We start from the raw sequence: 26153 nt of genomic DNA on the forward strand, positions 1-26153 counted from the left end.
AGCACAAACATTATGGCCCCATATACTGCAGCACAAACATTATGGCCCCATATACTGCAGCACAAACATTATGGCCCCATATACTGCAGCACAAACATTATGGCCCCATATACAGCAGCACAAACAGTTTGGCCCCATATACAGCAGCACAAACAGTATGGCCCCATATAGTGCTGCACAAACAGTATGGGCCCCATATACAGCAGCACAAACAGTATGGCCCCATATACAGCAGCACAAACAGTATGGGCCCCATATAGTGCAGCACAAACAGTATGGGCCCCATATACAGCAGCACAAACAGTATGGGCCCCATATACAGCAGCACAAACAGTATGGGCCTCATATACAGCAGCACAAACAGTATGGCCCCATATACTGCTGCACAAACAGTATGGGCCCCGTATACAGCAGCACAAACAGTATGGCCCCCATATACAGCAGCACAAACAGTATGGCCCCCATATACAGCAGCACAAACAGTATGGGCCCCATATACAGCAGCACAAACAGTATGGCCCCCGTATACAGCAGCACAAACAGTATGGCCCCATATAGTGCTGCACAAACAGTATGGGCCCCGTATACAGCAGCACAAACAGTATGGCCCCCATATACAGCAGCACAAACAGTATGGCCCCCATATACAGCAGCACAAACAGTATGGCCCCCATATACAGCAGCACAAACAGTATGGGCCCCATATACAGCAGCACAAACAGTATGGGCCCCATATACAGCAGCACAAACAGTATGGGCCCCATATACAGCAGCACAAACAGTATGGGCCCCATATACAGCAGTACAAATGTTATGGCCCCATATACAGCAGCACAAACAGTTTGGCCCCCATATAGTGCTGCACAAATGTTATGGCCCCCATATAGTGCTGCACTGTCGGCTGCGCCCGGGGGCCCCCTGGATACGCCACTGCTGAGACCACCGCTGATACTCACCCGAAGGATGGAGACCATCAGCCAGCAACTTTCTTCACCGCAGCATCCCGCGCGGCCGTGGAGTGACGTACGCAGGTGACGTACGCACGTGACGTACAGGGCCGATGCGGAGCGCAGCCTCTTGTGACCGGTGGCATAATGCTGCCTCCGGAAACAAGAATGATTGACACAGCCAGGAGCCAATGGCTCCTGATGCTGTGTCAATCACATCCTGACCCTGGAGGACTCCCGTATGGAGGAACTGTATGCGCTGCAATGCGCAGCGTGTGGATGACCTCGGGGCCTTCACTCCAGCCGCCAGCCCTCATAAGCATCTGGCGGCTGGCCGAGCGGTGCCGGCGGCGGCTGTCAGAACTGACAGCTAGCTGGCGGGCCGTTAAAAATCATCAGGCGGGCCGGATGCGGCCCGCGGGCCGCATCTTGCCCAGGTCTGATTTACAGCAATGAATATGCGGCTCCTCCCCTATGGGGGTGGAGCTGCCTATTCATTTCTGTAATGAGCGGTGCTATGTGACCGCTCAGTGCAGGAAGAATCTGCAGCGCCGGAGAAGCCAGGGACTGCAGGGACCGCGCTGGGAGCAGGTAAGTATGATTACACAGCCCCCGCTCCCCCTCCCCTGCTGACACCCGGGTATATGACTCGAGTATAAGCCGAGAGGGGGACTTTCAGCCCAAAAAAATGGGCTGAAAATCTCGGCTTATACTCGAGTATATACGGTATCTATTTTTGAAATTTACCAGTAGCTTCTGCATTTTCCACCCTAGGCTTATACTCGAGTCATTAAGTTTTCCCAGTTTTTTTGTGGCAAAATTAGGAGTCTCGGCTTATACTCGGGTCGGCATATACTCGAGTATATACGGTAATAGTTTATTTTATGTTGCGGTCTTCTGGTCCTAGCCTGATTTATTTTATTTTTTGGGTTTTTTTTTGTTCCATGCACAAAAAATAAGCATGAATAATTTTATTCTACCATTGTAGTTTTCTAGGTCTTCCCATTTGATTCTAGCTTAAGTTCGCTGCAGCCCTACAAGCTATACTGATGGCATCACTGCTGCCTGAATATTGCAAAATTTCATTTTTTTTTTTTTGCTATTTTATTTTTCAGTTTTCATTGTATCTTGGCATAGCTGTAGCTGTGTGAAATCAGCTGTGATCCCATTTACCTATATGGAGCCAAGAATTGTTTAGGGCACTCATCAGTGTTCTTTAAATGTACCCGTTGTTCAATTATTAATTTATTTTTACTCAATAGCAGTTTCATTATTTTTCTGTTTTCTCTGTTCTCTAGTAAACACATGAATGCCTTTGTGGAAGATATACTGAGTAGGATTCAAGATCTCCTCCAACTCTCGCCACCAGTGAGTTGTTCTTTGTATGTTCGCATGAGTCAACATATATTGAATGAATGTCACTAATGTAACTCGCTAAGATGTTTGTGTTTTTTTATATAAGTGTCCTGTGATATCTTGTAACCCACTGGACAATGTTTTCATGGCTTGGAGACCCAATGATTGTAAAAATAAACTTTGGAACAAAAAAACTTTTAATAAATTGGTCATTTTCTTTCTCTTCCATTTAATAAGGCCTTTAAGAAAGTAATTTATTAAAGGTGATCAAGAAGAAGGTGACTTTTTTGTGTATTCATTTTTTTTATTTTTTAAAGGAAAATGGTTTCCAGATGCTGCTGAGCAGTGATGATCAGCTCTTTATATACGAAACTGCAGGTGTGCTCATAGTAAATAGTGATTATCCTGCTGAACGCAAAAGTATTCTCATGAGGAATCTCCTTAATCCTTTAATGGAGAAGTTTAAAATCCTTTTGGATAAGTTGGTCGTAGAGCAAGATGAGGAGCGGCAGACGGTTCTGGCAGACTGCCTTAATCATGCAGTAGGATTTGCCAGGTACGTTTGTCTATCAAGTGTTTGCCTTTGTTACACTTGTCACCATAGGGTTGAATATTTACACTCTAGTGTATTTTTGCAATGCAGTTTTTGTAACGAGGTGCTGGTTCTGATGGTTTTTCCTTCTATTCCCTGTAGTCGTACCAGTAAAGCTTTTAGCAATAAGCAGACAGTAAAGCAGTGTGGCTGCTCTGGAGTCTATTTGGACTGTTTACAAAGTTTTCTGCCTGCTCTGAGTTGTCCTGTCCAAAAGGAAATCCTCAGAGGAGGTGTTCGCACCTTCCTGCACCGTATGATCATCTGCTTGGAGGAAGAAGTGCTTCCTTTTATCCCTATGGCTTCAGAGCACATGCTAAAAGACTGTGAAGCAAAGGATCTGCAAGAATTCATTCCTTTAATAAACCAAATTACAGCAAAGTTCAAGGTAAATTTATAGAAAAGGACTTGTACAAATTTACCTTCCGTCATTTCACATCTAGTTCTTTACAAATCTAGTTTGCAAATTGCATTGTTTATTTAGCACATTATACACATCCATCATTGTCCGTATATATTGCAACCCATTTGTAAATCTAGTTTGGCAATCGCTGATGCGAATTCTTATTGAGGAGATCTAACTTGCTGATATCAAAATATCCAATGTTGATGAAGTAGAGTACTATGAACAGACCATCCTCAGAAGAAAACAGTTGCATGTTTAGGTTCATCTAAAATATATTAGGAGGGTTGACATATGGTATCAAATACTGTTTTCAAGAAAATATTCCCTGACCACCTCACATTGGCGTTAAGAAGTAGTCATTGAGATTGCCAAGTATCAAGTTCTTGGTGTCACTTAATATGAAAATACTGCAGATCTTATTCTTATTATTTTGATGTTTCCACCTTCTGTCTTTAGGCACAAGTGTCGCCTTTTCTTCAGCAAGTCTTTATGCCCCTACTTCATGCCATATTTGAGGTGCTCGTCCGCCCATCTGAAGAGAACGACCAGTCTGCTGCACTTGATAAGCAAATGCTACGTAGGAGCTACTTTGCCTTTCTGCAAACAGTCACTGGTAGTGGGATGAATGAAGTTATAGCCAATCAGGGTAAGACTCGGTCCTCAGCTTATTTTTGTGCTAATTTTGTGCCTCATTCCATGACAAATTTCCGTTTTTAAATAACATTTAATAACATTTTTTTTTCTTCTGGTAATGTGACATGAATTTGACATGTCAATAAACCTATTCTTGTATTTATCTGCAGTTCTTCCCTTTTCTCTATCGTCTTTCATTGGGGGACACATGAACCATGGGTGTATGCTGCTGCCACTAGGAGGCTGACACTATGCAAAGAAAAAAGTTAGCTCCTCCTCTGCAGTGTACACCCTACCGACAGGAAGTTGGATATTCAGTTTAGCTTAGTGTCAGTAGGAGGTGGACACGGGTCTTTCATTAGACCCTTATCTACCTCAATGTGCGTCGTTTCTTTTCAGGTTTTTCCGGAGGGATACAGGGTGAACAGTCACACCTGTAGTCCCACAGTGCGGACTATGAGTACGGCGTGTACTGCCACCCCGTATCCTCATAGATCCCTCACCAGGACCAAGATCCTAGCACACAAGCGTGCTTAGAAGTCCGATCCTGGCTCCGTCCCCCACCCACTCGCCCACCAGAGCCTGTCGGTTGCGGAGACGAGGACGTCCATCAGCTCCCTGGACGTCTCATTTCTCTTCAGGTTAGTAACGACGTGGGATATTTAACCCCTTAATGACCGCCAATACGTCTTTTAACTGACCTGAGATATAAGAGAATAGCCTCCCCATACAGATGATAATCCAGCATCTGTTGGTTGTACACTATAGCTGACAACTTGCTGTATCAGCCACGATCAGTATTTGCACCTTCTAAATCTGTTTAACCCCTTAGATGCTGCTGTCAATAGTGACTACATCATTATAAATGGTTAACAGAGTGTGGGGGCTTCTTCTTTATCCCAATTGGTGCCCTCAGATTATGATTTTGTTGTCCTGATGTTTGCCATGGCAATTCATGACCAAATAGCGGCCTTAGAGTCTGACTGCTGTAGTAATCTGTTTAGAAGTTAGCAACATTTAGGTGGTAAATATACACATTTTCATTTCTGTCATGCCACTTTGCATTAATTCCTGTAAAGCACCTGAAGGGTTAATAAACTACCTGACAGCAGATTTCAATATGTTTAGGGGTGCTGTTTTTAAAATGGTATCACGTTTGGGGGTTTCCCAATATATGGGACCCCTAAAGTCACTTCAAACATGGATAAGTCCCTAAAAAAATAAATGTGGTAAATTTCTTTGAAAAAATGAAAAATTGCTGCTACATTTTTAAACCTCCTAAAATGCTAACAAAATAAAATAACATTTTACAAATGATGCTGATGTAAAGCAGACATGTGGGAAATGTTATTTATTAATAGTTTGCTGTTGTATGACTATCTGGATTAAAGGGATAATCATTCAAATTTAGAAAATTGCTAATTTTTTAACATTTTTCTCAAATTTTTAATATTTTTTATAAATAAACACAAAAAATGTTGAACTAAATTTACCATTATCATAAAGTATAATGTGTCACGAAAAAACAATCTCAAAATCACTGGGATTTGTTGAAGCGTTGCAGAGTTATTACCACATTAAGTGACACTGGTCAGATTTCAAAAATTTGGCTCGGTCACTAAGGGGTTAAGGTGAGTAAGGTGAGTATTTTCCCCATTCCATCCCACCCCATACAGATCTTCTAAGGGGGGGATCCCACTGGTCATCGCCCGTTGCACGGGCAGCTGCACGCAGTTGCAGGGGCCTTTTTTTCTGCGCGCACGGGCCGAGATCCCTTTACCGCGCGGCAGCCGTGCTTTTCCGTCTGCCGCGCCGCTTCCATAGCTGCGGCCGTTCTGCCTCCTGTTCCGGCGCAGCGGCCTTTACAGGCTACCGCGCCGCTTCTGGCCCCTGCGACCGTATGATTCCGGCCGCCCTTAGCGCCATCTGTGCCAGCGCGGCGGCTCCCCTGCCATCTGTGCCAGCGCGGTGGCATTTGCAGGCCGCCGCGCCGCTTCGGCCCCTGCAGCCGCGCTTCTCCGGCCTCTCTCTGCGGCCGCGATGCCTTTGTCCCAGGCTGCCGCGCCGCTTCCTACCCGCGGCGCACAGCTCCGGCGCCGCGGTCTTGCACCGGTGGACGCCGGCCTCTAATTTAGGCCCCGGCTTCTCCCGGGGCCTACTTCCGGCCGCGACTCCGCCACTTCCTCCTTCACATCAGGCGGGCTTTTCTCCCGCCCGACTGGTTCAAGTCGGTGAGCTCCGCCCACCAGCGCCATCCTGGTGGTTAGCCCCGCCCACTTTCTCCTGCGCCCCTGAAGTGGTTTTTCGGCACCAGGACCGCCTTGCGCTGGCTCCTCAAAGCGCATAGCCTGGCGTCCTCATCCCTTGCGGCTCAGCATTGCAGCCGGTCCCAGACAGAAGAGTGTCCCAGAAGTCTGCTCTGTCTGCCTGCACCCCTGCGTTAAGGACCATCCACATCATGAGGTGCAGCTTTCCATCCATCACCTGTCGTGAGTACTAACCTTCTGGCTTCTTCATCGCCATGTCTAATCTTAAAGGAAGTCGCTTTTGTCCTCCCTCTTCTGCCTTAGTCTAACACTTTGCGTGTTCGCCTTATGCCCATCGCAGCGTCTGCCGTGAGTAGCTCTGCACCGCAGACTGATACTCTTCCCTTCTGAATTTTTCCTCGGACCCGTTCGGTCTATTTTTACGGGAGGTCGCTTCCGGCCTCCTACCTTTTCTCAGGCAGGCCTGCAGCAATCCACATTATGCTCACCGCCCAGGACCCCCCCTCCCCCCCCCCCCCCTGCCACTCCGCCTCAGAGCAAAGTCCCCTTCCTCTCTGTCTCTATCAGTAGCGGATCTCACACGGGTGTCCCAGACCCTTGTGTCCGTGCTAGATCGGTTGCCCCTGCAGACTTCCGTAGTAGCCAGCGGGTCGCAAGAAGCTCCGTCCGAGACTTCTAATACAGGCCGCGAAAGATCAAGACAGGAACGCCGGTCTGAGTTCTCTTCTTGGTTTACATCGCCCCACGGTCCTTCTCTGTGGTCGACTTCCCCCTGGTCTTTCCCCCTGGAGTCAGGCGAGGCTTTCTCTGATGCGCCTTCGGAGGATAATTTGGGGCCGGACTCGAACCAAATCGCTAACATGAGGGATATGGTTCAAAGCCTCATTGGAGCGACCAATCAGACCTGTGGCATCAAAAATTCCTCTACGAAACCCGCAGATCAGGCAGTTTCGTTTAGACGGTCTAAACTACCTCCCAAGGTATTGGCTCCTCATCCTGAATTCGAGGAGCTTCTGGCCAGAGAGAGAGCGAATTCGACCAGACGTTCTCAAAGAGACAAGCGTCTTGGAGTCTCATAATCTTTCCTCCAGATCTCATTGCCAACCGGATTGAGAGGCGTTAGAGAACGACCTCTCCCCCTGTGAATCCGTCGGCTGCTAGACTTGCCACCAACACAGTCCTTATGCTGTCCGGTGGGGCGGCTCTGAAAGATTCCATCGATTGGATCATGGAATCCTTCGTGAAGTCGGCTTTCGAAACTGCCGCATCATCCCAATGCCCGGCTTTGGCTTCTACTTGGGTTTCAAAGTCTGTATCTGAGGGGCTAAACAACTCCGTTGGGGCATTCAAGCTGGAGCTCCATCAGGCCGGCTGGCGGAACTTGCCACCCAGATTACTCACGCAGGGGAATAATTTGTTCCCTGGACGTCGCGTCTTCTGCCGCACAGGCGCCCAGTGATGTTGTTGCCAGCCGTCGCACTGTTTGGCTCAAGAGTCATCAAAGAAGCCCCTTACGAGCCTGCCTTTTCAAAGTTCACGTCCTTTCGGTTCCAAGCTGGACCAAATTATTAAGGACGCCACTGGCGGCACCAGTCCCCTTCTCCAGACCTCGCCCACTTCCCCTTAGGCGGCTACTTCGGTCTTTTCGACCTTTTTCGTAGTTTCGGGGCATCAGATTCCTCTTCGCAACAGCAGAGGCCACAGGCACGTTAAGAGAAGATGGTATTCTTCGTCTCACTCTTTCCTGGCGTGCCTGCTACTCCTAAGGCGGATTATCCAGGACTGGAAGTTCCACCTAGGCATGACCCACGACTAGACCCCAGCCCGTTTCTCAGGCTGGGCAACCATCTCCTGTTCCTCAGGGACGTCTGGGTCTCCTCAGTAGAGGACGCATGGGCCAGGGCACTTGTATCCTCTAGATACAAAATCTTCATTTCACGGTCCTGGGATCGTTTTCTTCGAATCCCAACCTCCAAGAGACCCCACTCTAGTCCCGGGTTTCTTTACAGCCATTTTTTCCCTCCTTAATCCGGGGTAATCGTTCCCGTCCCAGAACTGGAACGGTTCAACGGTTCACAGGCTTCTCTTCGAATCTTTTTGTACTGACAGCGGACAACAATGTTCGTCCCAGTCCGGATCTCAATCTGCTGAAGAGGAAGTTTCGTCGGAGACACTTCAGGATGATATTCCCTCGTTCAGTAATCTCTTCCATGGAGGCTCAGGAATTTCGGTTTCAGGCTCCCGAAAGTCTATCCATCTTTCCCGACATTCTAGCCGTTGCGGGTGGCTCGTCAACAGGAAGAAGTTCCGTCTTGTTCAGCACCTCGTATCTCCGGGCATGTTCTTCGATACTTGTCGGACCAGAGTCTTCCTTCCCGAAGACAGGATATCCCTCCTTTGTCAGGAAGTTCGCTTGCTCCAGGGTTTTCGGCTCCCCTCCTTTCCGACGGGCCTTAAAGGCCCTAAGGAGGTTGGTTGCAACATCGGAAGCAATTTTCCCTTCGCCCGTTTCATTCAAGACTTCTTCAGCAGGCTATCCTATCACAGGGGACAGATCTGTCTTTTTCCTGCATCGTCCGATCCGGCTTTCTCCCGGGTCAAACGGTTCCTCGACTGGTGGCCGAGGTCACTTCTCTTATCCCAGAGTAGATCCTTCACAGCATATCCTTCCTTCCAGTTCCCTGGCAGGTGGTGACGATGGACGCCAGCCCGCTCGGCGGAGGCGCGGGGCTTTGTCTCCTGTTCTTTCAGGGTTGTTGGTCGGCGCAGGAGTCCTCTTGGCCGATCAATGTCCTCGAGTTCCGAATCATCTTTCTGTCTTTCCTTCACTGGGTAAGGATTCTCAGCAGCCTGCTAATTCGAATCCAGACAGACAATGACACAGCAGTGGCATATGTCTACCACCAGGGGCAGGGGAATGGTACTTCAGGAGTTTTCCTATCGGATTGCCCTTCGATGGGGGACTCCAGAGGTGGACCTCATGGCGTCCCGATTGAACAGGAAGGTCCCTCGGGTGAGCCCAGGGCCCCGTGATCATCACAGTGGTGTTGTCACTCTGGCCATTCCTTGGTCGCAGTTCGTGCTCCCCTATCGGTTCCCACGCCTTCCCTTGCTTTCCAAGCTGTCGAAAAAGATCAAGGCGGGATGGGTGCCGGTCATTCTGATCGTCCTGGATTGGCCCAGGAGGTCTTGGTCTGCAGACATCGTCAATCTTCTCGCGGACACCCCTGGTGCCTTCCAAACGGACCCGATCTGCTGTCTCAGGGTCCGATCTGCCACCCGAATTATCGGTCGCTCAGTTTAACGGTGTGGCTGTGGACTCCACAGTTCTAAGAGCGGTCCTGCCTTTCGGCCCAGATGAGCCTCTCTATAATCCAGGCTGGGAAGCCTTCGTCTTCTTGCAGGATTTACTATCCTACCTGGAGGGCATACTTTCGTTGATGCGAGCCCAACCGCTTTTCACCTATGTCCTTTTTCCCTGCCTTCCATTTGGTTTTCCTTCAGGCAGGACTGGATTCGGGCTTCGCTCTCAGTTCCATAAAGGGCCAGGTTCCTGCGCTCTTCTTCCCTTTTAGAAGGCATTTTCTTCTCAGCCACAGGTTACGACCTTCCTTCAAGGAGTAGCCCACACTGTCCCTCCGTACAGGGCCTCTGTGGATTCATGGGTTTTAAAGGTTGTGTTGGTTGTTCTTAGGGGTTCCCCCTTTGAGCCTCTCAGGGAGTTTTCCCCTGTCAGTTCTATCTCGGAAGGTGGCTTTTCTCAGGTGCATCTCTTCGATCCGCCGCGTTTTCGAGTTGGCGGCCATTTCTTGCCGACCTCCTTTCTTGATTTTCCACCAGGACAAGGTGGTCCCAGGCCTCCGCCTGCCTTCCTTCCTTTCTTGAGGTGGTTTTCATCTTTCCACCTCAACGAGGACATCGTTCTACCTTTCCTTTGTCCAGCTCCGACTCATCCTCTGGAGCGATCGTTGAACAGGCTGGGCCTCGTCAGGGCAGTGAGGATCTCCCTGGCTAGCACAGCCGCTTTCCGAAAGATGGATTCTCTTTTCGCCATCCCTGATGGCGTGCGTAGAGGCCTGCCGGTTTCCAAGGCGACTATTGCTCGCTCTATCAGAACGGCAACTTTGGAAGCTTACCGGGTCAAGAACAAGAGTGCCCCCTCCTGAGATAAGGCTCCCTCTACCCGGGCAGTCGGCGCTTCTAGTGCGGTACGTCACGGGGCTTTTGCCGACGGCTTTGCAAAGCGGCAACCTGGTCTTCCATCCACACGTTTCGCCGAACTACGGCGGACTCCAGCCTGGGCAGAAGGATCCTGCAGGCAGCAGTGGTGAGTCCTCGGACCTGATGGAAGTCTGTTTTTCCCACCCCAGGGACTGCTTTGGGACGTCCCATGGTTCCTGTGTCCCCCAATGAAAGGCGATAGAGAAAACAGGATTTTTGGTTGCTTACCGTAAAATCTGTTTCTCGGAGCCTTCATTGGGGGACACAGCACCCTCCCAAGTTGAACAGCTCTGTTTACTGTATACGTTTGAGTTCTTTGAACACTCTTTGAGTGTTTGAAACTGTTAATCTATGGAGCGCCGTGGAATTTGTTGGCGCTATGTAGATAGTTTATTATATTATTATTCTTTCTCTTTTACATGTTGCTTCTCCTACTGCTTTCTCACTAACTGAATATCCTACTTCCTGTCGGTAGGGTGTACACTGCAGAGGAGGAGCTAACTTTTTTATTTGCATAGTGTCAGCATCATACACCCATGGTTCCTGTGTCCCCCAATGAAGGCTCCGAGAAACAGATTTTACGGTAAGCAACCAAAAATCCTGTTTTTATACAATTTTTCCCTCATTTGCTAACACAAACTCTGAGGCTGATTAGATTATCCGTTACGGTCTTGGTGTAGACAGTTGTTCAGTCTTCTCTTCCTTTTGATATGCAGAAGAAAAGTCACAAAGCTGAACACTCCGGTTTAGACATTTGTCATGTGCAAACTGTAACATTTAGGCTATGTGCACACGTTGCAGACTTGACACAGATATTCTTTAACTCCCTGCCTTGGGTATAACGCATGCAGAATTTGCATGCGTTTTCCTGCTAAACACTAGCATTTTGCAAGCGTAATTAGCTTGCAGAATTCTAGCGTTTTCCGAGCAATCTGTAGCATCGCTTGGAAAACTGATTGACAGGATGGTCACACTTGTCAAGCATAGTGCTTGACAAGAGTGACCAACATTTTACTTTTGATGCTACTTATGCAGCATGTTAAATAATTTTAAAAAAAGTTCTCACCGTCCAACAGCCCCCGATCTCGTCAGCGGCGCTCCTGGCGGCTTCCGTTCCCAAGTAATGCATTGCGCTAAGGACCTTTCTGACGTCGCGTGATCGCGACGTCATCCCAGGTCCTTCACGCAATGCATCCCTGGGAACAGAAGCGGCCACGTGCACCGCTGAGAGGCAGGAGGACTCCGGAGGCCATCGGAAGGTAAGGATATCAATATATATATTTTTTAACAGAAATATGGTTCCCAAGGTCCTGGAGGAGAGTCTCCTCTCCTCCAGACCCGGGTACCACTGCACATGATCCGCTTATTTCCCGCATAGTGGGCATAGCCCCATGTGGAAAGTAAGCAGATCAGTGCATTCCTATGTGCATGGAATCGCCGCGATTCTGCACAAAGAATGAGCAGCTGCATGATTTGCGTGGAGAAACTCTAGTAGCGAGCACACTCGCTCATCGCTAGTAGTATGTTCACACTGGGCATTAAACAAAATATCTCCTATTTAGATATTTCGATAGATATAGAATAGTATTCCTACTGCCATCAGAGCTGTCTGGAAATGTCTTTTCTCCTTCGCCTCATTGGGGGACACAGATCGTGGGTGTATGCTGCTGCCACTAGGAGGCTGACACTAAGTGATACAAAGAAAGTTAGCTCCTCCCCTGCAGTATACACCCTCCTGCTGGCCCCCAGCTAACCAGTTCTTGCTTAGTGTCTGTAGGAGGCACACAGGTCTGTTTCAAACCCCAATGTTAATATTTTTTTTTTACTTTTCTGTAAATTTTTTATTTTTTAATTAACGGAGTGAAGGGGGCGACGGTTCCTTTCAAGGTTCTGATCTCCCCCGAACCATCAACAGGCGAGCACGGCGAGTATACCTCCCCGTACCCTCTCCTGCGACGTGGGAAGCCATGCCTTAGCTCACTTCAGGGGCGACGGTTCCTTCATGGTCCCGATCTCCCCACACCAGCAGCAGGCGACCACATGGAGTGTCGCCTCCATGTATCCTCTCCTGGAGCCAGGCCTAATGCCGGACAACTGGCCCTGTCCACCCGGACTGAATTCCATGGATGTACTGAGGCCCTCTCTATGGCGTCCGAGCAGCCCCCACTGTCCCACCACTGTGAAAGCGGATGGCACAAGGAGGCGGACGGTTCCTCTCCACCTCCCTAACAAAGGGATGATGGATTGAGGCTTATCCCTGCACTGTCCACGCTGCACAGAACAGCGCTGAAACCCACATCCACGGCGGCTCCATGCCGGGACGCGCATCAATGGTGAGTGGATCCATCTTCAGAGGAGATCCAGACAGTCAGTCTCAGCCACTTTCCTGTGGCCCACCTCTGCGAGGTAACGCTCCGGCCGGCTGCAAAAATTTAGCCCCCAGCATCGGCCGATGTGTAGGCCGCATCCTGGAATTCTTGCCTGGAACGCCCCGCTGGTGTCGCCCGCCGGCTACAGAAATTTAGGCCCCGGCTTGGGCCTATTCAACATTGTGTCCGTGGTTCCGCCCCCCGAATTGGCGCTTATCGCTCTCTGCAAGATTTTATCAACTCTGCAACTCCCGGTGGCCATCTTGGTCCACCCGGCCAGCTCACACTGGGGTGACAGTATTTTTGCATTAAACATCAGTACCTGGGTAAGGAAGTACCTGGTCTTAAAGGCACACGACCAGTATTCCCTGCTCCTAAAGGCACACGACCAGTATTCCCTGGTCTTAAAGGCATATGACAAGAATTCCTTGATCTTTTAAAGCGCATGTCCAGTATTCTCTGGTCTTAAAGGCGCATGTCCAGTATTCTCTGTTCTTATAGGCGTATGACCAGTATTCCCTGGTCTTAAAGGCGAATTACCAATATTCCCTGGTCTTAAAGGCGCCTGACCAGTATTCTCTGTTCTTAAAGGCGCCTGGTCTTAAGGGCGCATGACCAGTATTCCCTGGTCTTAAAAAGGCGAATGACCAATATTCCCTGGTCTTAAAGGCGCATGACCAGTATTCTCTGTTCTTAAAGGCGCCTCGTCTTAAAGGCGCATGACCAGTATTCCCTGGTCTTAAAGGCGTATGACCAGTATTCTCTGTTCTTAAAGGCGTATGACCGGTATTCCCTGGTCTTAAAGGCGCATGACCGGTATTCCCTGGTCTTAAGGGCGCATGATCAATCCAAGGAGCCCTCCGCCGCCGACCCCAGCTTATCCTCTAGTTCCCCTCAGTGGACTTCGTCACTGACCGCAATCCATGGTTCTCTGACCAAGAGATTGAATCCCTCCGTGTACCCTCTGTGGCTCGGAGTGCTCGCAGGACCGATATACATGGTCCCTATCCTACATGGGAGCCGACGGCTAGCAGGGGCCGCAAGTATCTAGAAACGTACAGGTGTCTAGAAACATACAGGCATCTAGAAAACGTAAGTTTTCGTCTCCTGCTCCCTCACCAATGATTTGATGACAATAAGGCTCTGAATATGGATTGAATATTGCCTGAACTTGCCAGAGCTTCAGAGAAGAGTAACCAATCTCGGTACATTGACGAAGACTCTGGTTCTGCTCTAGACTACGCAGTGTCCCTCATAAGGAGACTAAACTCCCTCGTAGAGCATTTGCCATTCAGTTCGGATATGCGATTCACTGGACAGAAGCCTCTACGTGGGATGCCATGCCTGACCTGATTTTGAAGGGTGACGGGTCCTCTAAAGGGCACCGATCTCCCCACACCATGAACAGACGAACACACGGAGTGTCGCCTCCATGTTTCCTCTTCTGCATCCAGGTCTAATGCCAGACTACCTGTCCTGTACACCCGGGGACCTGAACTCTGCGGATGTACAGAGGCACCCTTTTTGGCGTACGAGCACCCCCCTCTGCATCACCACTATTTAGCGGATGATGCAAGAAGGCGGACAATTCCTCTCCACTTCCCTGTTAAGAGGTTGATGGATCGAGGGTTCCTAATTTTTATCTCTGCACCGCCAAAAGAGAGCGGCGATGGCTAGAGACTATGACCTGCTGGATGCAGCCGCACATTCTGCCACGGGGCAGATTAACCGGGTAGAATCTCCTGTGGTATGCCTACCAGTATCCCTACCCGAGGGATCATCAATTAAAAATACCACGGACTGTCAGATAACAAATCTGGTTCATTTCGCCTTGCGGCTTCGGTTCTGCGCTCTATTCTCCCTAGCCGCCGCATGGATTGCTAGAGCAATGGTCTCCTGGCGGGAGACCTTAACTACTTTGACACCAGTAACAACTGGCCAATCAAATCTTTTGAGCGAGAGACTGACAAAGGATTGTATAAGGATTGTCCAGCACAGTCTAAATCTAAGGGATCTTGGTTCCAAAAAAGGGGAACGAAAAGTAAGACCGACCCTGGACCTCAAACTTCTAACAACCTTTGACAAGGTCCTCCTTCTTCGGATGGAGTTCCTCCGCTTAGCCATTACTTCAACAGAAAAAAGGTGCAGTTTCTGGCATCCATCGACATTCGGGATGCTTAACCTCTTCAAACATTCCTTCGCCTTTCCATTCGTGAACAGCATTTTCAAGTCACAACCTTGTCTTTCGGCCTTGCTTCCGCACCCAGAGGGTTCACACGGGTCATGGCGGATGTCATGTTTCTCTTGCACCCTAGAGGCGTGCTCGTCCTGCCTTGTTTGGTCGACTATCTAGCCGCCCTTCCAGGACTACGGTGAGTTGTCTATATCACTTGCGATACCCTCTCTCCTGGGCTGGCAGCTACACTTAGACAAGTTCTCCTCATTTCCAACCCAGCAGATATCCTTTTTGAGGATGGTCCTGCACACTTCCACAAGGATGGTAGTTCTCCCTCCAGACAAGGTCATGGCCCTTCAACAGGGAGCTCGCGCAAGGAGAGTTCTGAGAACTTGATTATTCACCCCCTCATTTCATTCGATTTGCTAGGAGAGTTCTGAGGAAAAATGGTGACGACAATGGAAGCGGTTTCCTTCACTCCGCTCGTTTTCAGCTAGGCAAACAGACTTTCAGACGATAGTCTGAGCTCCTTCTTCATCCATGGCTTTTTTTTCTCCCGGTTCAATGGTTATTAGTAACTACCAATGCAAGGCTTCTTCTCCCTATCATTGTTCTGGAGATCCGAACGGTAGTCCTACAGCAGGTCCACTGCCTTCTGGCAGGTCACCCTATCCGAATTCAATTGGACAATGCCACGGCGGTGCCATACGTCAATCATCTAGCAGGTACCCACGGTCAGGTGCCATGACCAAGGTACCTCATATTCTCTGGTGGGCCGAGATCTATCATTCGGTGATATCGGCAGTATATATCCCAGAAGTAGAACTCTGGACGGCAAACAAATTCAGCCATCAGGGTTCCGCCTCAAGTCAGTGGGAACTTCACCCTGAAGTCTTCCACCAGATCTGCCTTCACTGGAGCTCTCCAGTTCTAGGTCGGATGACGTCCAGACTGAAGGCCAATGTACTCGAGTTCGTGGTTCGGCCTCGAGATCCAAGAGCCATCGCACTCCATGCTCTGTTTCTGCCGTGGTACCAGTTTCCATAACTCCCCTTCCACTACTTCCGAAAGCCTTTCGGAAGCAGAAAGGGGCCCCAGTGATCCTCAGAGATCCGCACTCACCACGTCCGTTTTTTTGTTTGCGGAGCTAGTATCTTCCCGCCTTGTCGCAGCAAAATTGCAAGTAGGTACTTTCTCACAGGGAGTTTTCACACGTAGTTCTTCCCTATCGCATACCGTTGGATCATTGGGACCTTATTAGTCCTAGGAGCCTTACAGTAGGCTCCTTTTCATCCGGGCAGACTTTACTATCAGGAAAAGTCGCCCCCTTTTTCCTCTGCGATATCCTCACTCTGACGAGTCTTCGGAGCTAACTGCTCTGCTCTTTCAGACTTTTTTCCCTTATTACCTTCGAGGCAAGGTTGTCCTCAGGCCATCCCCATCCCTTGTTACCAAGGTGGTACTGTATTATCACTGTTATGAGGGCATAGTCCTTCTCTCATCTCTTTTAGCACCAGTCCACAAAATTGAATGAATTCCCCATATTCTGGACGAAGTGAGTGCTCTGAGTAGGTACGTCTCGAGGACGGCGTCCTTCCGAAGGTTGGACGCTTTTTGGGCTTCCTGATGGTAGAGGAAGGCTTCCTGACATTTTCAGGAAGGGTTTAGCCGTTTCATCGGCCATGATAACATGGTGAATTCGTTTCACCATCCAGGAGTCCTTCCGTGCTAGATGTCCGTGCTAGATGTCAGCCTATCTCCCTGTCTATCGAGGGTTCTAGGCACCAGGCGTCGGCAGGGCACGCCTGCAAGCTTGCGGATTCGTCCAGTCCGCATGCATTCTTGAAGCACTATAATTCCCACACATCCACAGATGTGAGTCTGGGCAGGCGGACTCTGCAGGCCGTGGTGGCGCACTTGTAAGTAGCGGTTACACAGGGCCTGATCTATTGTTGTCCCCACCCAGGGACTGCTTTGGGACGTCCCACGGTCTGTGTCCCCCAATGAGGCGAAGGAGAAATAGGGATTTTTGTGTACTCACCGTAAAATCCTTTTCTCCGAGCCAATCATTGGGGGACAGAGATCCCACCCTGTTATTAGCTTATGCTTGTTTTTTTATAATCTGACATGCTATACGCTCTATATGTTATTGATCTCCTAACTGCTTTTGCACCGAACTGGTTAGCTGAGAGCCAGCAGGAGGGTGTATACTGCAGGCGAGGAGCTAACTTTCTTTGTATCCCTTAGTGTCTGCCGCCTAGTGGCAGCAGCATACACCCACGGTTTGTGTCCCCCAATGATTGGCTCGGAGAAAAGGATTTTACGGTGAGAACACAAAGATCCCTATTTTCCGCTCTCCGCGTTGAAAACGTGACCATTTGTCCTCACACTCTGTAGATGGTGGAGTTGGTCGGGGTGGTTTTCAGTTGGATCAGATTCAGGAATGTCCTGTATATGGGCACCGTTAGTAATCTGGCAGTCATGCTTTATACTATTGTTTTTGCGTCTATTTACCTTGGTCAGTTCACTATTTCCCCTTCTGTGTAGATAAGATGTGAACATTACTTCTGTAGGTAATCAGCTATATTTAATGTGTCAGGTGCTTGAACAATCTGGCTTTACGGTTAGGTGTGGTCTATTTACATGAGAAGATAAAACCCTTTTCCTTAACCATTTCCTTTCTCTTTTGTGTACAGGTGCTGAGAATGTGGAACGTGTTTTATTCACAGTAATTCAGGGGGCTGTAGACTACCCGGACCCCATTGCTCAAAAGACCTGTTTCATCATCCTTTCCAAGCTGGTTGAGCTTTGGGGTAAGATCTTGGACTTGAGACAGTTGAGTTTTGTTTCATTTTGTTGAAGTATTCAACAAAGAACTTCTGTCTTCTGTAGGTGGCAAAGATGGACTGGTTGGCTTTGCAGATTTTGTCTACAAGCACATTGTCCCTGCTTGCTTCCTTGCTCCATTGAAGCCTACCTTTGACCTTGCAGATGCCCAAACCATATTGGTAAGTTATGACTAATGCAGGCCAGCCATGTTTAGTAAAGATACCACAGTAATGACACTGCATATTACTACTTGGAGTAGTGTCGAACAAACGTGGGGACTAGGGGACACTATATAGGTTAAAAACAGGTTATGGGACAAAAGTGGTTCTAAAATTGTACATACCACAAGGATCAGTGCTATGCCCAATTAATTGTAACGTTTCAGTCTTTGCTGATGACACAACTTTGTAGCAGAATTAAAACGGAGCTTGACTGTATAATACAGAACAATCTAAGATAAGAAGTCTAGGTAAAAACATGGCATATGAAGATTAATGTTGATAAATATAACTTAATGCACTTGGGCCACAGTTAGCATATTACAGCATATTAGGCAGAGTCACACTTGCGAGTGCGATGCGAGAAACTCGCGCATCAATACCTGGCGCTGCTGCCGGCACTCGGGACCAGAGCGTGAGACTGCATAGAAATGGACAGGTTGCCCTATTTCAGAAAATCCCTGTCCCATATAATCTGTTTTTGACTTGCCCATTCTGGGTTCCACGCTGAGTCTATGCTGCTGCTTTTGGGTCTATTAATGGCTGCATTGCTGTCATTGAGGTCGGCACTGGTGACAATAGCAGACAATGGAAATTCAGTGCTGGACCCAAGAATGGTGAGTCAAGAACAGTTTATTTTTTTAAGACAGTCTGCAGTTGCGGGACAAAGGTTTCAGAAACGTAAATGTATAGGGCATTAAAGAACAGAAGGACCATTTTGGCTGCAAGCCAAGCTGAAGAACTCAATATCAAGTACCAGCTGCAAAAGCAAACAAAATTTTAAGGTGTGTGAAAATAGAGAGAAAATCCTATGATGCAAATGTATTACCATCTAGAATATGGGATTAAGTTTTGGGCGGAAATTGGATTATTATATGGTTTGGAAGGTCTCTCCTATAATGAAAAGTTAAACATTTTCTGCTTTGGTATTCTCATTTATATGTATAACATTCATGTGTGGCCAATAAAAAGGACTGGCACAGGATTTATTCCTTACCAAGGACCAGGAGACATTCAGTATGTGTAAAGGCCATTCTGGCAGCTAATTTAAAAAGGTTCTTTACTCATAGGATCTACCTTTCACCACCTCGTGCAGTTGGGTTTCCAGTCTGACTTCTATATTTGCGTTTAGAAAATGCCTGGATGCTTTTCTAATAACCCTTGGCATTGTCTGTTGCAAATTATCTATTGATAATGTATCATATATCCTGAAAAGTTGATAGACTTGCAAATCTATGTAGTTTTTAGACACATGGCAGCCATTTTGTGGTAGCCCAACCTAAAGTGGTTGTAATCCAGAATTTTAAAGGGGTTTTACACTACTACTTGACTGCCTTTTTATTTGTCCTAACTCTCTTCCTAACAATCAGTTTTCTTATATACGGTACTTTTATTACCTGTGCTGTTTCCGTGACCGCATCTGTGTGGGTCATATATTCCTCTGTTGTCATGCAGGCACTGCTATGTCCGATCTGTGAACCGGATGAAATTAGAAGACTGCGTCATTGATGGGGCCAGGGCTACCTTGCAATGAGTGACACCAGTCTGAGCATGCATGCTCAGATCACATTCTTCTTCCCTGCTTGGTCCTGCAGGAGCTTTGGAGTGCAGACCCTTCAGCTGACAACTGCTGCTTGTTAGTAAAAAGCATATCACAACACTTTTCAGCAGAAGGAGCCCGTGCTTCAAAGCATCAGGAGGAATGCTATGTATAAGCCCTGAAAGGTGATGGCCGAATCTTATATCGGCCCAAACTGCTGACAGGTTCACTCTAAAAGGTATAACCCCATCCCCACCAATGACGCGCCCTTCTCATTCATCCTGTTCTTAGATCTGAAGTGGCAGAGCCTGCATGACAGAGGAATGTATGACCCACACAGATGCGCTCACAAAAGCAGCATATGTAATTAGAAAACTGATTGTTCGGAACATCGAAAACATATGAAGCAGGGTCAAATGTTAGTGTAAAACCCCTTTAATTTGAGTCCCAAAGGTTTCATTGGTACAGATAATCAGTATCCGATTGGTGTGACACCCGGCAGCCCAGCTGTTCTGTTGGCAGCATCCAGAAGTGATCAGCTTGAGTGGAATAACGACAGCCCATCAAACTGTGTAGTGGCTATGGCTGGGTACTGCCCATCCCTGCATATTCATAGGAATAGGTGTGCATCTGCAGTACCCCACTGGAATTGTTCACTGTTGGCCAGCACTGAGAACAGCTGATTGGCTGTCACACCTCCACCGATAGGCCAACAATATAACGTACTGGACAACTCCTTTAATCACGCCTTGCAGAACTTAAAAAAATTCTCATAACCAAAGATTATTGATGCGTATCTGTTTTTTTTCAATTTTAAATTTATATTCATTGGTGGATTGAAAAACAATCTATTCTTTACTTCCGTCTTATTCCATCCATCCTCCCATGTATTATTATTGTGCATTATAAAATAGTTATATGCTTAACCACTTTTAATGCCCCACGATGGATATATCCGTAATGGAGCTGGTTGGAGGGTGCTCAGGAGCCAGCATCTAAGGGCTTATTCAGACATATGTTTTCCTCATACGGGTGCTATAGTCTATGGGGCTGTTCACATGTCCAATTTCATTTAAACCGAGTGGTCCATTTACAAAAACAGACTTGTCCAATTTTGATCTGAGGGTTAGCTTGAAATCGGCAATGCAAGTCTTTGGTTTCATGAACAAATCAGACTGCACTCAGATGACATCTAAGTGAGGTGTGATTATCACGGACTATCAGAAAGGTAAAGAAACTCTTATTTTTCCCTGTATATGAGAAAAATTGTCTCTCAAACCACAACCTGATCAAACTAATTGGTCCGTTTTTCTCGTACATGAGAAAATCTGACGTCTGACTGAGCCCTAATAGCTGCGCCTGGATCTGACCTCCGTCTGCTGCTGTTGGGCATGTAAATGGCATGGTTGCAGGTGCTTGCACTCCTCTGCTCCCCGGGGGCCATGGCAGCAGCCACCTTGGTACTCCTGTATAGCTCAGTTTCATAGAAGACACTGATTTAATATGGTAGATAATTTTTTTTTGTCCCCTTAGTGTACTTGAGTTTAATACCATTCAATTAGTAGATAAGTAAAAAGGTAATAGATCTAGGCCATGTCTCTAGGGAAACATTGCGATTTAGTTCAGGTTATTAGGTTTTTTTTTTCTCAGACTGCAAAGTTGTTAATATAATATAATCTATAATCTGTTTGTTTTTAATTTATTTTTATTTTTTATATAGGCTTTGTCAGAGTGCGCTGTTACGATGAAAACCATATATCTGAAAAGGGTGAGCTTGAGATCTATTTTACATAAACAGTCTGAAAATTAAATGTATTTAATAATTTTTTATTCAGTGATGTCATGGTACATAAGCTCAGTCTGAGAGGGGCATACCTCCAAGGTTTTATACAGAGGGACATGTATTGCGGCAAGAACATAGAAATAGTGGCCTTACCAAAACCACTTGGTGTTCTTACCCACTGACATCCCTTTCATAGCCCTCATATAGTATGATATATGCGCCCTACACACAAGGATGCCAAACAGTGAATTATTCCGTGCAATTTGCCCCCACAATGCCACACAGCCCCTTCTACCCTCCTTTCCCGTCACCCCACGTACAGTATGATTGCCACCGCGGTGTCCCCAAATGTACAGCATCATGGCCACCACAGTGCCCTTCCCTCGCTCTTCCTCACATACAGTATGATGGCCCACCGCAAGTAACGATTGTGTTTTAAGCAGGTGTAATCTAGTGATGTCCCACCCTGGGACAATGTAGAAAAGTTAAAAATAAAAAATATTATGTGTAAAAATAATTTAAAATTCCTAAATAAAAAAAATTATTCTTCAAATATATTTCTTTATGTAAATAAAAAAAACAGTAAAAGTACACATATTTGGTATCCCTGCGTTTGTAACGACCCGACCTATAAACCTGTCCCACTAGTTAACCTCTTCAGTGAACACTGTAAAAAAAATGCTTTATCATACCGCCGAACAAAAAGTGGAATAACACGCAATCAGAGAGATAAATAAACATGGTACCGCTGAAAACGTTATCTTGTCCCGCAAAAAATGAGACGCCATCATCGAAAAAATAAGTTATAGCTCTCAGAATAAAGCGATGCAAAGACAGTTTTTTATATAAAATAGTTTTTATTGTATAAAAGGGCCAAAATATAAAAAAAAATGATATGAATGAGGTATGGCTGTAATTGTACTGACCCGAAGAATAAAACTGCTTTATCAATTTTACCAAACGCGGAACGGTATAAACTCCCCACCCAAAAGAAATTCATGAATTGCTGTTTGTTTTTTTTTCCAATCATAATAAAAAGCGATCAAAAAATGTCATGTGCCCGAAAATGGTACCAATAAAAACGTCAACTCGTCCTGCAAAAAACAAGACCTCACATGACACTGTGGACCAAAATATGGAAAAATTATAGCTCTCAAAATGTGGTGATGCAAAAACTATTTTGCAATAAAGTGTTTTTTAGCGTCTGACAGCTGCCAAACATAAAAACCCACAATAAATAGTAAATCAAACCCCCCCTTTATCACCCCTTAGTAAGGGTAAAATAAAAAAATGTATTTCCATTTTGCAGTTAGGGTTTTGGGCTAAAGTTAGGGTTGGGGTTAGGGTTTGGATTACGTTTATGGCTGGGGTTCGGGTCGGGATTAGGGTTACGGGTGTGGTTAGGGTTGGGGGGGTGTTGGGGTTAGGGTTGGAGTTAGAATTGGGGGATTTCTACTGTTTAGGCACATCAGGGGCTCTCCAAACCCGACTTGGTGTCCGATCTCAATTCCAGGTAATTCTGCGTTGGAAAAAGTAAAACGGTGCTCCTTCCCTTCTGAGCTCTCCCGTGTGCCCAAACAGTGGTTTACCCCAACATATGGGGTATCGGTGTACTCAAGACAAATTGGACAACTTGGATAAGTACATGTGGGGGTTGCCTTGTTGCTAGGGAATCCCCACATGTAATCAAGCTGGCTAGTAGTTGTAAATCATACAGCTGCGGCAAAAAAACTAAATCTCCGAGCTCTAAGAAATACTCGGAGGACATCTGAGCGTGCTCGGGAAATCTTATAAAGGGACAGTGGTCAGAATTGTAAAAATTGGCCCGGTTATTAACGTGCAAACCACCTTCAGGGGTAAAGGGGTTAAATTGTTTTTTTTGTTTTTTTAAATCGGTAGTCTTGTACCTTGTTCCCATGTGGGTCTTTCTTTTTTCATTTCTGTGCCAGTTGCATATTTTAATTACCGTATTTTCTGGTGTATAAGATGACTGGGCCTATAAGACGACCCCCAACTTTTCCATATAATATATGGAATTTGGGATATGCCCGCCGTATAAGACGGGGGTCATCTTATACACCCAGTTATCTTATACGGCGTGTGGTTCCCAGGGTCTGGAGGAGAGGAGACTCTCCTTCAGGCCCTGGGATCCATATTCATGTAAAAAATAAAGAATAAAAATAAAAAACATGGATATAATCACCCTCGGACGGCCCCTGGCTCACAGCGCTGCTAGCGTCTCCCTCCGTTCCTGAGAATGCAGTGAGTGAAGGACCTTCGATGATGTTGCGGTCACATGAGTGGTCAGGTGACCGCTCATGTGACCGCGACGTCTTCGAAGGTCCTTCACTCTCTGTATTCTCAGGAATGGAGGGAGACGCTAGCAGCGCTGTGAGCCAGGGGCCGTCCGAGGGTGAGTATATCCATGTTTTTTATTTTTATTCTTTATTTTTTACATGAATATGGATCCCAGGGCCTGAAGGAGAGTCTCCTCTCCTCCACACCCTGGGAACCACACGCCGACATCCAGGATCGATCCCTGCACACACCGTACCCGGCGTATAAGACGACCCCTGACTTTTGGGACAATTTTTAGGGTTCAAAAAGTCATCTTATACGCCGGAAAATACGGTACATATTTGTGTGCTAATTTTGCTGGTGTTTATATATGGTTTTGTTGATATTGTTGAGTATATCTTCATGGTGGTGTTTTTTGGATTTTTTTTCCTTCAAGCTGTATCTTCAGGAGTGCACCACTCCTGATCCTCAGTGGTAGGTCGCTTCTATACAATGTCAGTTCCTACCAGTAGCATGGTTGCACTGCTGAACCAAACTGCTCTCTCCCGAGCTGCTAGCAGAGGAACCATTGCCTCTGAAGCTGTCTGGAGGTTCTCCAGTGCTGCAAACTGTTAAAAAAAAAAAAAAACTTTACCTGTTTATGAACTTCAGACATCCCTTTTTTCTTGCCTGTTTACATCACTATTACATCTAGAATGAATAGAGAGGTAGCCGTTCCACCTCTTCTATCACTGATGCAGAAACAGTTGACAGAGAGTGGCGAACTTTCCACTGATTCTCCATCAATAGACAGAACTGGAGTTTTGTTTTGCCTAAAACTTTTTTTCATTGTACTGTTTATCAAGTGTTGAAAAAAATGCTGCAAAGTAAAAATGCTTTAAGAATCAGTGTTAATTGTTCATTCTTATCACTTAAAATGAATGAAAAGTAGAGTCTAAATCACCAATATGTGGTGTGACTGCCCTTTGTCCTCCAGCATCAAGTCTTCTAGATACACTTGCGCACTGTTTTTGAAGGAACTTAAAAGGGAGGTTGTTCCAAACATCTTGGAGAACTAACAACGGATTTTCTGTGAATGTAGGCTTGCACAAATCATACTGTCACTGTCTATACATGTTGTTGCGCACAGACTCAATGACGGATCCGTCACAATTGTTGAGAAAACGGTTCTAACGGATCCGTTTTTTTGACGGATCCGTTACTTGGGGGTTGTCAGGGAAAAGTATCTACTTTTTGGAGCATGCGCAATTGGAAAAGCGGATTGGGGCGACGGATCCGCCGAAATTACGGCGGACGTGACGGATCAGTCGTTAAATGCCATTTCGGCGTAGAAAAAAAAGTTATAATGTCCGTCAATGTCTAAATGACGTCCGCCAAATCTCGACAGATCCGTCACATGGCGGATGGAACGGACGACCATCCGCCACAATCCATCACTAATGTATCTCTATGGGAAAATAGCGGATCCGCCAAAAAAAAAATGGCGGATCCACTATTTGAGGAAAATGGCGGTTTCAGACTGACGCCAAAAGACTGAAGTGTGAAAGAGGCCTAAGTGATACAAAAAAAGTTAGCTCCTCCCCTGCAGTATACACCCTCCTGCTGGCTCTCAGTTAACCAGTTCTTGCTTAGTGTCCGTAGGAGGCACACTGACTAGTCTGCCATTCAGACCCCAAAAACTTTTTACCTTTACAACGGACGAATGGGGCGACAAATCCTTTCATGGTTCCAATCTCCCCGAACCAACAACAGTGTTACCTCTCCGTATCCTCTCCTGCGATGTGGGAAGCCACTGTCTGAGCTGATTCTAGGGGCGACGGGCCCCTTCAAGGGCACCGATCTCTCCCACTCTCTATCAGACGAGCACTGGATGGTACTTCCAGTATCCTCTTCTGCAGCCAGGCCTATTGCCGGACATTCAGCCCTGCCCACCAGGTTTTACCCTCGGCTGTTCAGAGGCACTTTCCAGCGTGGCGTCCGAGCAGCCCCCACTGCACCACCACTATTAAAAGCGGATGGTACAAGGAGGCGGACGGTTCCTCTGCACCTCCAAAGGGATGATGGATTGAGGACTTTTCTTATCCCTGCACCGTCCAAACAGCAGCAACAGCACAGGATCTTTTCTACTTTCTGACCTGCTGAACAAAGCTGCATACTGGGGTAAGTGCCGGGGCTCGAGCGGCTGGAGGGCTCTGCGCAACCGGCAGCTTTTTCCCTCGTTCGACGCCGGCTGGCTTCAAATTGTAGCCCCCGGCTTCGGGTTTGTGTAAACCGCAACCCGGATCTCCATCCATGCTAGGCCGTGCTACAGGCCCCGCCTCCTTATTCAGGCGCCTCTCATTTAGGACGAGAACTCTATTCTCGGCGGCCATCTTCTTCCTCCTGTCATTTCCGGACACGAGCTCATCCGGAAGTGGCTGCTGCTCGCACCGGCGGTATTCAGCACTGAAGACAGCGCTATTCCAGAAGGGGGACTCAGAATCCGGGTAAGGAGACGGCAATCCCTCCCTCCGCACCC

The 26153-nt window shown here is 47.2% G+C and overlaps 1 protein-coding gene across 1 annotated transcript in view; it reads left to right on the forward strand.

Moving 5' to 3' along the window:
- The window catches only part of XPOT (exportin for tRNA), a 121379-nt gene that overhangs the window by 82682 nt on the left and 12544 nt on the right, over positions 1-26153 (forward strand). Inside the window, exons 16-22 of the mRNA XM_069764695.1 lie at positions 2246-2315; positions 2621-2859; positions 2998-3283; positions 3758-3947; positions 17664-17780; positions 17860-17975; positions 21275-21322. Of these exons, the coding sequence (XP_069620796.1) occupies positions 2246-2315; positions 2621-2859; positions 2998-3283; positions 3758-3947; positions 17664-17780; positions 17860-17975; positions 21275-21322 (1066 nt within the window). The remainder of the gene's footprint in view (positions 1-2245; positions 2316-2620; positions 2860-2997; positions 3284-3757; positions 3948-17663; positions 17781-17859; positions 17976-21274; positions 21323-26153) is intronic.

This window comes from Ranitomeya imitator, chromosome 4 (genome assembly GCF_032444005.1).
Source record: "Ranitomeya imitator isolate aRanImi1 chromosome 4, aRanImi1.pri, whole genome shotgun sequence".
Lineage (NCBI taxonomy): Eukaryota > Metazoa > Chordata > Amphibia > Anura > Dendrobatidae > Ranitomeya > Ranitomeya imitator.